Source organism: Nansenia antarctica (assembly GCF_963989245.1).
Source record: "Nansenia antarctica genome assembly, chromosome: 17".
Taxonomy (NCBI): domain Eukaryota; kingdom Metazoa; phylum Chordata; class Actinopteri; order Argentiniformes; family Microstomatidae; genus Nansenia; species Nansenia antarctica.
Window position 1 is genome coordinate 16,751,200 of NC_137687.1, and position 16,673 is coordinate 16,767,872.

The window sequence follows — 16,673 nt, forward strand, 5'->3', positions numbered from 1 at the left end:
TCTGTACAGTATAGTACAGTGGATTGTGTACATAGCCTTTATTTATGTAAACCAGCTCCTTCCCTTCTTGTGATTTTTTTTCGAAAGTTTTTTTTTTTTTTCCTTTCCTAACACCAGGGGAGCCACCCCTCCTAAATTTCGTTGTTTGGTACCTGTACTGTAGCAATGACAATAAAGTCCATTCATTCATTCATTCATTCATCTCTCAAGCGTGTCTTACACTGGCTGCCGCAGGAGAGATTCATGTCATGTTCCACCTGTCATGCTTTCTCTAACAACGCTCCCCCCTGCCATGCCCTATATATGCAAGTATGTGTGATGTGTAGATGTGTAGTACTGTCTGTTGTTGTCTGTGTTATACGGTGTTGTATGTATATATGTACTGTACAGTGGGGTGAAAATGAATTTCCCCCTGGGGACAATGAATCTAATCTAAAAATCTAAATCTTAGGGTGTGTTCTCACTAGAACATTTGCTTCACTTGGAATCGGAGTTTAGGCAAAAATTCGCTTTGCTCTGCGTCGTTTCGAAGTCGCTCCCGGAGCAAACAACCGACGCATGTTCCACTTGAAAAGGGTGGTTTCGCTCCGGTTAGAAACGACGCATCAAGGCTGTCCATAGGAAAACAACAGCGCATGCGTGTTGATCTGGATAAGAGTGGGACGAACGGGCAATTTTAAATTTTTTGGACCAATCAACTACCACGTCTGTTGCTTCAATTGCGTTTGTTACTTCGTTTACATAAAGGGCTGTGAGAACGCAAATCAGAGAAATAATTTATGCAACAATGTTGCAATCTCATCCACTTGCTCCGGGTCGTGATTCGGACTTTCATGTGAGAACATGACCATAGTAGGGCCGGTATGTAGGGCCGGTATGTAGCAACGAACACCGATGCCATATGTGACATGTTCAATATTTATAGATCAAGCAGTGTTTTCTCTGTGAAACTGTTTTTATGTTTTTTCTGTATGAAACTATGATGTAGCCCTGTTAGCCCTCCCTCCAGGGCTAGTTCACGTTACACATGTGATTGTAAAACTGATTGGACACCTGTGGTGTTCCTACAGCTACCTGCTGTTAATGCACTGATAATTAAATAAGAACGATATTCCATTTGTTCATTCGCTTCTTTAATGAAATAACTCTGCAAAATGACAATAATCAAACAAGTCCTGAGCAGGGCGAATGCAGGTGTACACATTATAACAGTAGTCTATCCAATTCCGTTTCCGGTGCGTGCACCTAAATATATGACCGTAGTGCAATATTCCCTATCTCCCCCCGAGCCTTTAACACGACTACAATAAAGGCTGAAACAACAACAAGCCTATAAGAAGAGAATAACTCAAGTGTCCGTACAAAATACGAATCAACAAGCAAAGTGCACAACACAATACAACGCCCATATAACCTAGCAATGTCAACCCATGGAAAAGTCTCTGTGCCAGGCAGGCACGCAGGTCGCCCTAGCGGACCGGCGTAGGCCTGACGGCGGCGGCGGCAGCAACGTGACCGGGACTGGCGGGGAAGAGACCACTGTGGCCCCAGGGGCCGGCAGCGACATCTGGGGGACGGCACACCCTGGCGAGTCTCGAGCTGGTGTCACAGGCGAGGCGGATGTGGGGTGTGTCCAGCGGCGGGGCGGACCCAGGCTCCGATACGGGTATTCCAGGGCCGCTTGTGGGGTCAGGCAGCCGCGGCGCACCAATAGGCGCCGGCCTGGCGATGCGGATCGCCAGATCATCATAGATCGATCGGGGCGGAAGCTGGTCATTGCGAACCGGGTAGAACTTGCGCAGGAATCTCCTGTTCCGAAGTGTGATCCTGCCCGAGCCGTCAATCTTGATCACGTATTGATCGTGCTGACGCACCTCCACGACGCAGCCCGTCCGGTCCCATTTGTTGGGGTGGGGTCCTGTCTGGTTCTGTACACGGACACTGTACACACTCTGTACACGCGAAGGCGCGACGTAAGTGGCTTATCAGGTCGAGAGCGTCACCCGATGACCTTGAGATGATCGGCCAGTTCGAGTAACGGTCCACCGTCACGAGGTAGTGTACACCTCTGTGCATGAAAAAGTCTGAGCACACCGCCTGGAAGGGGTAAACGGCCGGGATGGGCGGGGTCGGCGGTGCCCCAGGTTGTGAAGGCGCCATCCGGTGGCAGTGCTCGCAGTTGTTCCGAGCGGCGCTGATGTCGGCTGACATGCCTGGCCAGAACACAGAGGACTCCGCGCGGGCGGTCATCATCGAGACGCCCTGGTGGGCAGCGTGTAGGGCACTCAGTACCTCAACGCGGAGTGAGGGCGGTATGACCACCCTGTCCTTGAACAAGACCACCCCGTCAGTGGATGTAATGTGGTCACGGTATTGGTGGAAGCCACGAATTGTCACAGGCATCCCGATCCTTGACTCGGGAAAGCCGTCCACCGCCATCTCCTCCAACGTACGCATATCGCTGTCACTGCTGGTGGCATCCCTGACGCGGTCCCATGTCACTGATCGCAATGACTCCAGCCCCGCGGCGCACCATGCCAGGTCACCATCCTCGATGTCGTCACTGTCCTCCGGCTCAGTTTGGCGTAGGAGAGACAGGATGTCAGTGTGCGTGCTGGGCGAGAGGTAGGTCACCGCGGCAGCGCTGTCGTCCGGAAGGTTCATGAGCGGTGGTCGAGAGGTGCCGACCGGCCTGCGTGACATGGCATCCGCCGCCTTGTTCTTCATGCCCGGGACATGTACGATGCGGAAGCGATAACGCAGGGTCTTCTCCTTGAGGTTCCTGAGGCGGGGGTTGGGTACGTCGTCGAGTGCTCTGTCTGTAAGGAGTTTCAGCAGCGGCTTGTGGTCAACCGCTATGATCAAATCCTTGCAGCCCAGCACAAAGTAGCGCGCCTTGTCCAAGGCGTCTGCGACTGCGAGGGCCTCACCCTCTACAGGTGCGTATCTGGATTCCGCTGCATGCGTGAACCTGCTGCCGACCAGGGTTATCTTCCATCCATCAGTGCAGCAGAAGGGCCTGACTGGCATGCACCGGCAGTGCTTCTGAAACAACCAGAACCCAATGCCCTCCTTCGACCAGTCTGTGGCGAGGCACGTCGGCTTGGCCTTATCAAAGATGCGGACACCACGCTCGATCTCCTGGACGATCGTGTCCTTCGACTCGCAGAATATGTCCTCCAACTCCGGGGACCATTCGAAGCGTGCCCCACTCTGCAGGAGCTTCCGGAACGGCTGCATACGTTCAGCCATACTGAAGGCGTAGGCCACTTGGTTGACCAGTCCAAACCATGACCTGATGTCAGTGATATTGCGTGGACGTGGGAAGTCGTGGATCGCCTCCAGATAGCGGCTGCATGGCCGTACGTCGTTCATGGTGATCGTGAAGCCTGCAAAGTCCACCGTGGATGCGCCGAAGACGAACTTCTCCGGGTTGAGGATGATTCCGTTCCGGCCGCATACATCCAGCCATTGTATTGCCTGGAAGTAACTCTCCTCGATCGTGTCAGCCCACAGCAGTGTGTCATCCACGCATTTGGTCTTGCTGCCGATGTCTGCAACCACTTCGTCGTACCTTCGTGAGTAACCGTCTCCCGACGCCATATACCCTTGCGGGGCTGAACGGTACCGGTAGCGCCCCCATGGAGTGATGAATGTCGTCTTGTGGCGGTCATCGTCGTGCAGTGGGACACTGTGATAACCGTTCCACGCGTCGAACACAGTCTTGCGTTTCCCGCTGGGTACACGTCTCGCCTGGTGGAAAGGGGACTGTGTGTGGTGGGTTTCGCGGAACGCATGCTTGTTGAGTGCTTGGAAGTCGACTGTGCGGCGTGGTTTGCCATTCTTCTTGGCACAGATCATCATGCGGTGACACCACGTCACCGGTGTACCGACGGGTACCTCCTCTAACACGCCAAGGCGAACGTCCTGGTCGAGGCCTGCCTTCACCTCATCCTGCCAGTGTATGGCCACGGGGATGGGGGTGTGATGGGCAACTGGTGTCGCATTCTCATCAAGCATGAGACGGAGCGGCGGGCCTGACATCCTTGGTAGGGGCTGGTGGGGGCACGTATTGAATGTGCTCTGGGCGTACGTTTTGAGTAAGTGCTTGCGTAGAGCTTCCCTGTTAGCTTCGGTCGCCGGCATGGGGAGCGTGGTTGATTTGGCTGGCGGCTCTGCACGCCGTGGGCAGTCACATAGTTCTGAGGCCGCCAGATTCACCTCCCCAAGTGTTGGGAACCTGTCCGAGATCATGCCCAGATCCACGCAGGCTGAGCGGGAGAGGAATATGCGGTCTGAAGTGTCCGTCACGTATGCAATTTGGCGTGTCTCCAACCTCCGAGCGTCGTTGCTGTCACCGGCGAACCTGACCACCGCGGCACCAATAATTCGAATTCCCTCGTTGTTCGCCGCCCTCATGGTCATGGATACGGGAATGAGGTCCTCCGTACTCAACCCCATGTGTTGGGCGACCTTGATACCGATCAGGCAGCTCTGGCAGCCCGTGTCGGCCATGGCAGGCAGGGTCACTGCGCGGGTGCGTTTCAGGAGGTCAAATCCCAGTGCTCTGTAATCCTCACGTTCGACGGTGAGGGAGAGGTTGATGTAAGGCTGCGGGTTGGATGTACGCTTCATCCACTTGTCACACATATCGTCGTATAGGTGGTGAGCGAGGGGAAGTGTGTGTAGCCTGTCATCCGCGCTGGCCACGGTGAGCGTGCACAGCTCGACGAAGGCTGCCGCCTGCTCGTCGCCCACCACATCTGTCTTCTCAGGTGGGGGTTTGGCCGGCCGGCTACCCAGGCAGACCTTCTCAAGGTGATTTTGGCGGCTACATTTCCGGCATGTCTTGCCATAGCCGGGGCACTCGTCACGTCTGGTGCGCCATATGGGCGTTTTTCCGTGGCCCATCTCGCCGCAGTAAACGCATGCTCCGTCAGGCTTGGCCTTCGGTGTCTCCCACCTGGCGGCCCCTTTGGTGCGAAGGTCCTGCTGTTTCCCTCGCCTATATGAACTACTGATCATGTCTGTGCTCTGAGGGTCGAGTAGGCGCGATGCTGAGCGTTTCCCGGACTCCTTGGCTTCGATATACTCTATCATGTCCTTTAATGGCATGTCCTGGTTCTTTTCGCCAAGCAGGTCGAGCTGTATTTCTTGGTCCGCCATGCCGCGGGCGATCACGTCACGTAATATTTCCTCTGTGAAGTTATTGATTTGATCACACCCCGCCTTAGTGCAGTCCATCTCATATTTGCAAGTGTCTGCCTGCCCCTTCAAGCGGGCGTGGAATGATCGGATGGGCTCCTCATGTCCCTGTCGCATGTTAGATAGGGCCACCCGAGCCACCATGGTGTTTTCCGCACGGACGGCGAGCGCCTTCATGGCCGCGAGGACCTCTCTCTCATCGCTGTCTACCAGGCTTCTGCCTGCAGCGCGAGTGAGGTCTTTCCTCAGATCCTCCTCGCAGCACTCTAGGAGCTGTGTGACGATGTCGGGTCCGACCAGCTTAGTGCCCCTCTTGTATTCACCCCAGCGGGTTACGAAGTATGACCAAGTCTCTGCCGTCCCGGCCAGTGCTATAGAGGGGCGCCTGAGTTTCTCCATTTTACTGTTGCTCGGCGCTCTGGGGACTGCAGTGTGTGTTGTTGCATGTATGTTCAGCATGGCCACTACCACTGCTGCCTCTTCATGTCTGGCTACATAGTCACAGCCCTCGATCGGGCAATCCACTATTACAGGTGCCATTAGTACAGCTACTCCCCCCAAAAAATATTCTGTTAATTACCAGTTATATTCTTTGACGACATGTCCGTATTCAGATTCCCGGGTGGCGTTATTTGCCGATGTCCGTGTGAGTCGTTCGCGGATACATGCGTCTTCTTTGTTGGTTTGTCTGCTTGACTGCATCACGTTGTTTGATTATAAATAAGAACGATATTCCATTTGTTCATTCGCTTCTTTAATGAAATAACTCTGCAAAATGACAATAATCAAACAAGTCCTGAGCAGGGCGAATGCAGGTGTACACATTATAACAGTAGTCTATCCAATTCCGTTTCCGGTGCGTGCACCTAAATATATGACCGTAGTGCAATATTCCCTAATAATGGTCACCTGACTGAAACGTGTCTGCAATTATTTATTCTTGTATCACTATGCACCTTTTTGCTTTAGCATATAAATATATTTTCATATAATTATTTTTTTCCCAGACCTTTTTGGACTCCAACTGAGAGGTGTTCGTTTTTATCATTTTCTGAAAGTTTCAACATTACATCATGTTATCAGATGCAAGTTTTTTGAGTTACTAAAAGCTTAATAGTTGAAAAAGTTAAGTAAACTTTTGTCATAGTTCATATGGAGTTTTTGGCACATTTTACATTTGGAAAGGCAAAGCAAGCCCACCAGTAATAAGTATGAGGAAGAACAATAGTTGGACATGCTGAAGCAAGCCCACTAACAACTGCAATTCCAAAATTACACTTATTGGCCCAAGGGTGATGCCGTAGTAACAAACTTAAATTCCAAACTTTGAAGAAACAGAAACATATCTCCTGTCTGTGGACACAAGACCGATGTTTGAATAATTGTCATCAGCAAATCAGATAAGGAGAGGTGTTAGATCATTTGTAGAGACAACTTGTTTACTGTAGACTTGCTTTTTAATGAAATTGTTGGATGCAAATATCTCAGTGCTCTTCACAGCAATTCTGGACAAGCTGACTTTGCAAAATTTATGAAATGATTTAAGCAAAATAACCTAAAACACATTAAATTATAAAACAGGCGTGTTGCCACTGTCTTATATGACTGTCATGATGTGCCACAAACTGCTACATGTTTTTTAAGGTTGTGCCACAAACTGCTTTTGTCAACATGTCTAGCAATTAGAATATCAACAGTAACATGTGGTCTACAGAGGGGTGCAAAATGTGGGCACCCCTAGTCAAAATGCCTTTTACAATTAATAAGTGAAAAGAAGCAAACCTAACCTCTAAATGGTACAAAGTTAAACATGATACATTTCATCACATTTTAAAGCAAGATTTAAAAAAAAAATTGAACTTTTTACAGTTTCAAAATAATAAAACAAGGAAAAAGGCCTTGTGCAAAAGTTTGGGAACCCTGTCAGCTAGTACTTAGTAACTCCTCCTCGGGCAACTATAACAGCTCGCAAACGCTTCCTGTAGCCTGCTAAGAGTCTTTCAGTTCTTGTTTGGGGAATTTTTCCCCATTCTTCCTGGGCAGAACACCTCTAGCTCAGAAATATTCTTTGGCCTTCTTGCATGCATGGCATGTTTGAGATCTCTCATACATGAGATCTCTCAATAATATTCAAGTCTGGGGACTGTGATGGCCATTCCAAAACCTTCATCCGTCTTTCTTGGAGGTATTTCATGGTTGATTTTGAGGTATGCTTCGGGTCATTGTCTTGCTGGAATACCCAACCTCTCTTCAACCTCAATTTCTGGACTGACCTTCAAATATTAGCCTCTAGAATGTCTTGATATAGTGGAATCCATTCTTCCTTCCACCCCCAAAATATTGCCAGTGCCCCCAGCTACTACACAACCCCAAAGCATAATGGATCCACCTCCATGCTTAACAGTTGGCAAGGTGTTCTTCTCTACGAATGCTTCACCCTTTTTTCTCCAAACATTCCTTCTTGGTTGTGGCCAAAAGGTGACATTTTGGTTTCATCAGTCCAAAGCACATTGTTCCAATAGGCTTCAGGTTTTTCAAGGTTTTCTTTTGCCTACTTCAGGCGCTTAATTTTGTGTTGAAGTCATAGGAAAGGCTTCTTTCTGGCAACTCTGCCATGTAGGTCTTTGTTGTTTAAGGTACGCTGTATTGTTGTCCTGTGAACAACTAGACCGGTGTCTGCTACTCTTTTTTGCACCTCTTTTGCAGTGATATGTGGGTTCTTCTGAGCATTTCTCACCAGATCTCACCAGATCTTATAGCCTTCTCCTTGATGGTGGAAGTGAACTATCTTGATTCTGACATCCTTGGACCATGGTGGAGTTACTTCAGAATATATAGTTCAACCCTGGAATTATATTCCCCTGACTCATTGAAGCCCTAATGAGTAAATCACCTTGGTCTGGGCCTTAGTAATCATCTTCTCAAAAGGTAACAAAGAATAATCCAAAAGGGTTCCCAAACTTTTGCACAGGGCCCTTTTCCTTTTTTTTTTATCATTTAAAAACTCTGAAAAATGAAAATAAATGTTTTTGCAGAAAGGTGTCATGTTTAACTTTGTAGCATCTAGTGTTCAGGTTTGCTTTCAATCACTTGGGCCCAGTAGTTCAAAATGTTTAATCTGGATCAAATCTTCAAAACAGGTAGTTCAAACCGACAACACAGGATTGGGATCAGTTTGATCCAAAAAATGGATTATCTTGATCCCACCAGAGGGGTGGATTTCCAGTGGATTACCAGAGCAAAATGTACTATACAATTTATTTTAAAAATATGTTTCAATATAAATATGATGGCAAAGTTTGTTAACTGGAATAATACACAATTTTTAGCCTTCATGGCAAATTGACATAATGACATGAATGTTTATGCTCACAAAAGTATCACAACAAAGATTATCAATCACAAATGTAATTTAGATTAAAGAGAAAATATCTTAAACCCCCAAAAAGTCCAATTGCGGACAATAGCATCTGGCCGAGTTGTCTGATCCTGGATCACAAAAAATGGGATTTCAAAATCGGATTGATTGAGATTAGAAGTTTTGAACTACTGGGCCTTGGAGATTAATTGTAACAGACATTTAAACCAGGGGTACCCACATGTTTGCACCCCACTGTTTATCAAACAAAAAACATGTACAATAATTTTCATTAAATTGGATGGTGTGTGTGGTGCAGCAGTGATAAAACGACCTGTTACGTTCTAGTTCTCTAGGGTGAAGAAGAAGTAACAAATTACAGTTGGTAAGTAATATAAAGGTTTTTATTAGGCCAAGACAATTTAAAAGTATTATAGTAAGGATAAAAACAGAATTGGAAACTACAAACAAATGCCTCAAAACGAAACAAACAATAAACACATCCCGAGGATGGTTCTTAAAACAATAAACCAAAAAGTCTCTAATAACAAATCCTTAAAGTATAAAGTGACTAGTGAATACAAAACGCAAATATCAACAACACATCTAATCAAAGTATCAACACAATTATAACCAAATGATCTCTAACAAGGTATTAACAATATCACTAACTAAGGAAACATCTAACAAACTAAACCACCAGCAAGGCAATACAAAAAGAAATGTATATGAACGCTTCAAAGGTATCAATCACTCTAACTATGCAGTCATCTTAATGCATAGGTATAGATGACGGACAACACAAGAATCATTGACTTGCCTCAGAGAGCCAAAAACATACAAAAATAAAACACTCTTTTCAAAACACTATAAACTATCAACATTACATTTTGAGAGTGAAGAAATAGAAGCAATATAGTGTCAAAAAGGTCCTGAAATGCAATGTCTGTCTGCTGTGCAGGCAACGTTTTTGAAACAAATTGTTTGCCTTGGAGTTAAACTGATGTCTGTTTACTACTACAGATCACCACTTACAAGTACGTCCTTCTGACTAGTCAGCAGTTTGAAAAGAAGGGTCCTCTTTGAAGATATGCCTCTCTGTTCTGTGCCAGATGGGAGGAGATCCTCTGGTGAGAGATTCCACTTTCTGACACATGGGAGAAGACTGCACATAGCTGTCTGGTCTGGGCATGGTCAGAGGGGCCTTACAGGTGGGCACCTCTCTATCCATACAGTCTTTCTTCTGCCTTTTTCTGGTTTTTGAACTTTTGTGTGGCTTTCTATGTTGCCCAGGGGACCGACGAAAGAGGGTGTCAGAGCAGGGGAGATGTGACATCGGTGTTGTTCTGTTCACAGATCTTGTGATCTCCTGATAGTGTCCGTCACTACTTATCCTCACTGCATCCTTCATCTTTGGAGACATTGACGTGTAGTCACCTGTGCCCTCCAATTGCTTCATCTTAGCCTCCATCTTCTCATTTGAGAAGTTGCCTGTTGATTCTAACGACTCTCTGCTCTCTATATCTGTATCTTCCTGATCCTCCCCTTCCTCTTTTTTGATGGCGTGTTTTTTCAGATTTGTGTCCAGGGTGGCTGAGTTATTGAGAGGTATGGGGTAGTCGTCGGAGTCGTACCCATTACTAGTCATCTCCTGATGCTTTTTCTCATGGCTCCTCTTGGTGGCTAGGTAGAGGAAGCGCTGGGGGCAAAAGGAACAGCGGTATCGCTTCTCTGTTCTGGGACTGCGGGTTGCGGTGTTGTCAAAACAAGAGCCGTTCTCCATACAGTTCTTGCATATGAAATCCCTGCCACCTCGGTTGGTGTCACCGCTGGGGGGGGGCTCACCAGAGGGGCACTGCTTCCCACACGTGCGACAGAAATTCGGGTGGGAGCCGATTATATGTGCTCTCAGACCAGACACAGTGATAAAGGGACTTGCGCAGATGTCACAGGTGTATATCGTTTTTGAGAGGCTGTTTCTGAGACGGTGTTTTATCTTCATTCTCTCACTTGATGAGATGCTCTTATCTGCACTCCTGCAGCTCGTATCCAAATAGTCTTCGTTGGACTTGGGAGCTACGGATGTCACGGAGTAGCTCAAACGTCTCTTCTTCTTGTGTTTGGATCTCAGCTTCTTGCTCTTCTTCTTTTTAGGTTTGTATGAATAATATGGGCGCCAAAGCTTGTCAGCTGTGTCTCGGTCAGTCAGGTCGTCACATCGGTCTGGCTCTAGTGACCTCTGACCCCTGGCAGAAGTGACCTCTGTCCTCAGACGGAGGCTGGGGCTCTCCACACCGCCCTCTGTAGGCCGGTCCTGTCCTGTGTCCTCCATCTCCCTGCACTTGCTTCTCTTTCTTTTCCTGTGGAACAGTTTGGAGCCCTTGATCCTCCGGCGGATGATGGCCTCGTTGCCGATCTTAACTGTTATCTGGCAGAGGGGCAGGACGTGACTGTCCATGGACGGACCTGCGCAGGCGGGCTTGGCGATGTATGTTTCAGTCTTCCCCTTGATCGCCCTGCTGATTTCTATACTCTCTGCCCCCGGCTGAAATAGCTGATCAGTCATGGCCTCAAGTCTATGTGCTGCAGCTGACAGCTCACCCAGTCTATTCATAGTGCTCAGTGGATTCAGCTCTAAGAATGGCATTTTCTGACCGCTGCGTCCTGAGCTCTTCTTGAATGCTTGAGATGCTGCACCAGCACCATCTTCTTCATAATCCATCGCAGTGGCCTCCCCATCTGGCTGCATTGTGGCCAAGGGGATCGTATAGGTTGTATAGCTGATCAAGGGCGGCCCATTAAGTTCAAAGTGTGATGGAGCGGCCTGTTTACCTATGCATGTAGACGAGAATTTGCTGCCTCCCTGTAAACACCCTTCTGCCTCAATGCCCATGTATTGGTCAACATCTTCTTGGTCACAGGGCTGATCAAAACTGATGCGAGGCATAGCTGATGCTACTACCTGCTTTGGGGTGGCCATGAATGTCACTGGCATTGAGAACAAAGGCTGTGTCCCACAACCGGCATCTGGGTCGTTCATAGCATCACTATCCTCAAATGGAGGCACGGAAGAGCTGCACCCCAGTGGTGCTTGGTCACTGCCCTCCAACCCCTCCGAATAAGTCTGACTGTACGTCTTGTATCTCTTTCGAAATTTCATAGGCAGAAGTCTGTAGAGTTTGATTGGATAAACACTACCCTTGAATCCTCCACTCGCTGACTTTTTCTTCACGGCCAGTCTAGGGTCTATGCCGTGGAAGGCCTTCTGGTGGTTCTTTAGGATGTAGTAGGTCATGAAAGTCTCCAAGCAGAAGATGCACTGGTAGCGCCGCTCGCCTGTGTGCCAGATCTCGTGCTTGGTGCGGTACTCTGCCAGGGCAAACACTTTATTGCAGTAATGACAGGGGTACGCTCTCTGCCAAGAGTGGACGTTCTCATGGCGTTTCAGGCTGGACAGGGTCACATAGGCCCGCTTACATACGCTGCAGTGGTACGCCCTCTGACCCCCACCAAGCCTTACAACCCGGTCCATAGCCTGCTGTGTTTCTGAGGTGTTCATTTGGAGGGTATTAGTGATGAAGGGTTCAGGGAGTTCAGGAGGAGGTAACTGTAAATCGGTTGTTGTGTTGTCATCCATGGTTGGCAGGCTGTCTGTGGCCTCTTTGCCGTTGGGCTGTTGATCAGTTGAGCCTCTCAGAGCCTTTGGGCACACTTGCTCGTGGTTACGCAACCGTTTCAAGTGCATGAACTTCCTGTGGCAAAATTTGCAAAATAAATGGCTAACAAACCTTTTTTTGTGTATTTCTGTGTGACTGGTGAGAAGTGCTTTGTTACTAAATATCTCTGGACAGTATTCACAGCCAAATAATGATATGTTATCTTCTGTATGTGGTGAAAGTGTGGGTAGGTCTAAATCCTTATGGACTTTATCAATGGCTAGAGGCAGTTCCTTAGCTGCACTAGTTTCTGCTTTTGCCTGTGAGTATAATGCCGGTGGTGACATGACCACATAGGTGGTCAATGTCACAGGTGTGGCGTTGATCAATGTGGTGCTGCTTTCAGTAGTATGCAAAGGTGTTGTATGTGCTATAGCCAGAGTGGGATGTGTACTTTTACCCAAGGTGCCTCTCAGTCTGTGGCGCTTTTTGAGTGGGCCAGTGTTCCGGTTGGCCAGCTGCCTTTGTTGTGACTGTGTGGGCTTAGTGGCCTTTCTGTTCTCCTCTTGGCTGCCACCTCTGTTTTCCGTGGGCTTGTGTCCCTGGCTCATTGCATACGAGTGCTCTGACAGGATCTGCCTGGGCTCGTTGCCCACTGTGGGGGGAGGGCAGAGGGGGGGGCAGCCAGCTAGGGGGTGTCCAAGGTCAGGCAACTGCCTCGCCCCGCTACGCAGATCTACCGGGGTGAAGGGGTTGTTTCCTGGACCCGCTTCAGTGATGGAGAATGCGTTAGTGATCCGCGGGCCTCTGGCACTGTCAGGCTCCTCAGGCCTGGAGGAGCTCTCCCTCTTTGTTTGGTGGCTTCCCGGAGCCTCACTGGGGGGGCCTGTGGTTGAGACAGGATTGGCTGTGGTCTGGACTTGTGGGAAAGCTGTGGCCTGCCTCTCTTGTTCCATTAGTTTTTCTAAGAAGGGAATCCCCAGTCTTTTCCCAGCAGCCAATAGGCCTCTGGTGTCCTCCGTGCTGAGCGATGCCACCTTTGAGCAGTAGATGAAGTTGAGGATGCTGGCAAACACCTCAGACTTCAGGTCCATGAGCTCCAGCACCTGGCTGCAGGTCCACACCTCAGGGGTGGTGAAGACGCTCTTGAAGTATCCGCTGCAGGCAGCCAGGATGTTACGGTGGGCCCAGAACTTGACATCTTCCACCACTATTGTGACGTCACAGTAAAGGCCCTGCGAGCGCTGTTCGTTGAGCCTACTGAGGAGGGCGTGGGGGTGGGCGCTGTCCATCAGGCCCTGGGTGCAGGGAGGCACCACCGTCATCTGTGGAGAGAGCAAAGGCAGAGGCATTTTTAATATTTCATTTTTTAATATATTTTTTCTGAGTGGGGCAGTCCCACTCATATTTTTCACTTTATTGGACAGATACAGTGAAGACAGACAGGAAAGTAAGGAGAGAAGAGGGCGTGTCAGCAGGGCATGGGCCGGATTCGAACCCATGCCAACATGGGCATACATTTGTGCACTGTAGACCACGGTGCTAGACCACTGGACCACCATTTATAATATTTCATGAAAATAACTTTTGCCTCTGTCATTATTTGATCTAAAACCCTGATTTGCTGGAGTTGCTTACAGTGTAGGCCTATACCAAATACACTTTCCAAATGAATGGTGACTAAGTAGCTAGTTTAATGTGTGGATTTGGTAAGGGAATAGGACAGTTAGTTCCACCTCGACAACACAGACTGCGTCAAATTGCAGACATGCTGTATTGTTTACACTCCTAACTAAAGGCAATGCAGATTTCGAACCGGGTGGTTTGCACTTCGTCAAACAAACAGTTGACTGGCTGCATCTAATACAGGTTTGAATAAAAGCTAACATTGTTGAGAGGCTAACAAGTTGGATAAATTGAACCTGTGCGTCGTATATGCGGTGTTGCATCGTTCGCAAAGATCGCCATTGGATTTTTAAATTGTATTTCCGTTGGACCGCAACCAGGCATTAGAGTAAAGATTCTGGCATGTTTTTATTTAGGAAGCAATCATTAGTTTCTCTTTTGGACCACTATTGATTGATTGAAAACTTTATTAGAAGATTTGCAGAAGTAGGTACATGAAAGTACATATTACATACAAGGTCAACTAACAGGATAAAAACCCAAGAAAGCCACTGGCTTATTTCAATTGGGGTCCTTGATTGCAGCAAAGTCTAAAGAGATTATTCTTGTACATCATAAACATCTGAAGTATGTTACTTTCCATTCAAATAGAGTAAGTAAGTAAGTAAGTAAAGCTGTATTTATAGCTCCTTTCGTACATGAAATGCAACTCAAAGCGCTTTACAATACTCAAAGAGGGGTTAGAAAAGAGGAGTTAGCCTAAAGTAGCCTAAAGTAGCTCCATCGTCTCGTGTTCTTTCCATCGATACTGTATGCAAAAGTAAGACAGGTGATAGGAACTTCCTATTGTGATCCTCCATATTGCTTTCACATGGCATGAACTCTCAGATTAGTGCAGATTAAGATTATCCAGATTATGGAGAGGAGATATGGAGAGGAGGAGACAGCAAAAGGTATCGTGTCGTGCAAGGATGTCCTTACAAATGGCTGTGTAGGCTATACCTATATATATACCTTTTTGATGTAACATTTCAGAATTTTAATCCTTAATGGATTCATTGTGGGAAAATACTGTTGATATTGAAAAAACATATCTTTAGTAATCACAATTATTTTTTTAATACCAATTCTTCACATCTTACAAGATACTGCATAGCCCCTATTTTGATATCTGGGTGTAACTCAGTAAATATTTCTTTTTTTGGCCCGCCCCACATTTCTTATTCCCATACCCAGTACTCAAGTTGTAAGAAAATCAGGGGGGATGGTGGATTTTATCATATGGGGACAATGTTAGCATCCCCACAGCGTCAGTGACTTCAGTGTCAGTGACTTGGTAAAAATGTCATTGCATGTGTGCTTGCCCCCTCCCTCGCCTACAGTATTTTACTCAATATGCACAAAACTAAATGTTGAAATAGCAGTAATACCACGTTCATTGATAAAATGACATAAGGGATGGAAAGGGGGGATGGCAGTTTTAGAAGGGGGATGATTTTGACCATTTTATTTCAGGGGGCCCCGGCTGGCTACATGTTGAAGTGTCCTTGGGCAAGACACTGAACCCCAACTATGCTCCCAGTGAGCGGGCCGGCGCCTTGCATGGCAGCTTGCCGGCATTGGTGTGTGAATGTGTGTGTGACTGAATGGGTGAATGAGAGGCCGTTGTAAAGCGCTTTGGATAAAGGCGCTATATAAGTGCAGTCCATGCATGGAGTCAGCCCATACTAGACATGTCCTTGTCATTTGCTTTGATAACACGTTATGTGTATCATGCTTAAGTTGGTGGCAGAATTACACATGCACTTGTAGCTGGGAAGCAGTGGGAACATTCATTGCAAACAAATGATGACTCATGCAAGTGTTGGAGTCAGTCTCTTTCCATCACATTTAACTGGTGTCAGTATTTAAACCATCCCTGGCCATTGTGTGATTGTCTAATGCTGATCTCAGATGCCAGAGGACGTTCACTCCGTACGCAGTTCCTTCTGTTTAATAAACCTGAGTCCTTGTCTTTTCTTTTCTTAATTCTTTTTATTTATTTTTTTAGACATATACGTTAGACATTACACGTTACTTATGGGGTGGTCGGGTGAGCTGGTTCATATCAGGCATAGCGGCGTGTAGACAGCGTTACATGAAAAAATAAATACATGAGTATATAGATATATATATATATATAAAAGGTAGTAAATACATCGAAAATGGAGAGCCACCTCCATCAGCCCCTATACAGCCTAGTATGCCCCTAGATGTTTCCCACCCCCAGTTCATCATTGATAAAAAGAAATAAATAAAACGTAATGGTAATTACCCTAAAAGAAAAGTAATGAAATTAACACAAACCAAAAGCATAACCCCAAACAAACAATAACATAAAATCAAAATCATAATAGGACAATAAGGGTAAGGAGGGGGGGGGGGGGGGGGCATCTAGTCATCATCTGGTTGAATGGTGATCTTACTCAGGTGGTCGGCGAAAGGCTTCCAAGTCATGTCAAAGGTTGTATTGTACTTTCTAAGTGAAAATCTAATTTTTCTAGTTTAATGTGGTTCAGGATCTCTTTGAGCCAGCTATTATGTGAAGGGGGGAGGGTGTGCTTCCATTTAAATAGAATAAGTCTTCTTGCCAGTAGCGTTGTAAAGGCAAGGACGCGTCTCTTTGTAAGCGAAAACATGGGTGTTGTAGGCGGTGGGATACCAATTCCAAATAGGGCTGTGAGAGGTTCAGGTTCGAGGTTCCTGTCAAAAACTGTCCCTAGTGTGTCAAATACCTGGCGCCAGAAGTTTGTCAATTTCGGGCAAGACCAAAACATGTGGGTGTGGTT

At 47.3% G+C, this 16,673-nt stretch overlaps 1 protein-coding gene across 1 annotated transcript; it reads right to left on the reverse strand.

Moving 5' to 3' along the window:
• Positions 1 to 9,614: 9,614 nt before the first annotated feature.
• On the reverse strand, positions 9,615 to 13,544 carry zbtb38 (zinc finger and BTB domain containing 38; the record flags this gene model as incomplete). The annotated part of the gene is made up of 1 exon (XM_080547351.1): positions 9,615 to 13,544. The coding sequence occupies one exon, from the start codon at positions 13,542 to 13,544 to the stop codon at positions 9,615 to 9,617; it is 3,930 nt and encodes a 1,309-aa protein (XP_080403477.1).
• Between the last annotated feature and the right edge of the window lie 3,129 nt (positions 13,545 to 16,673).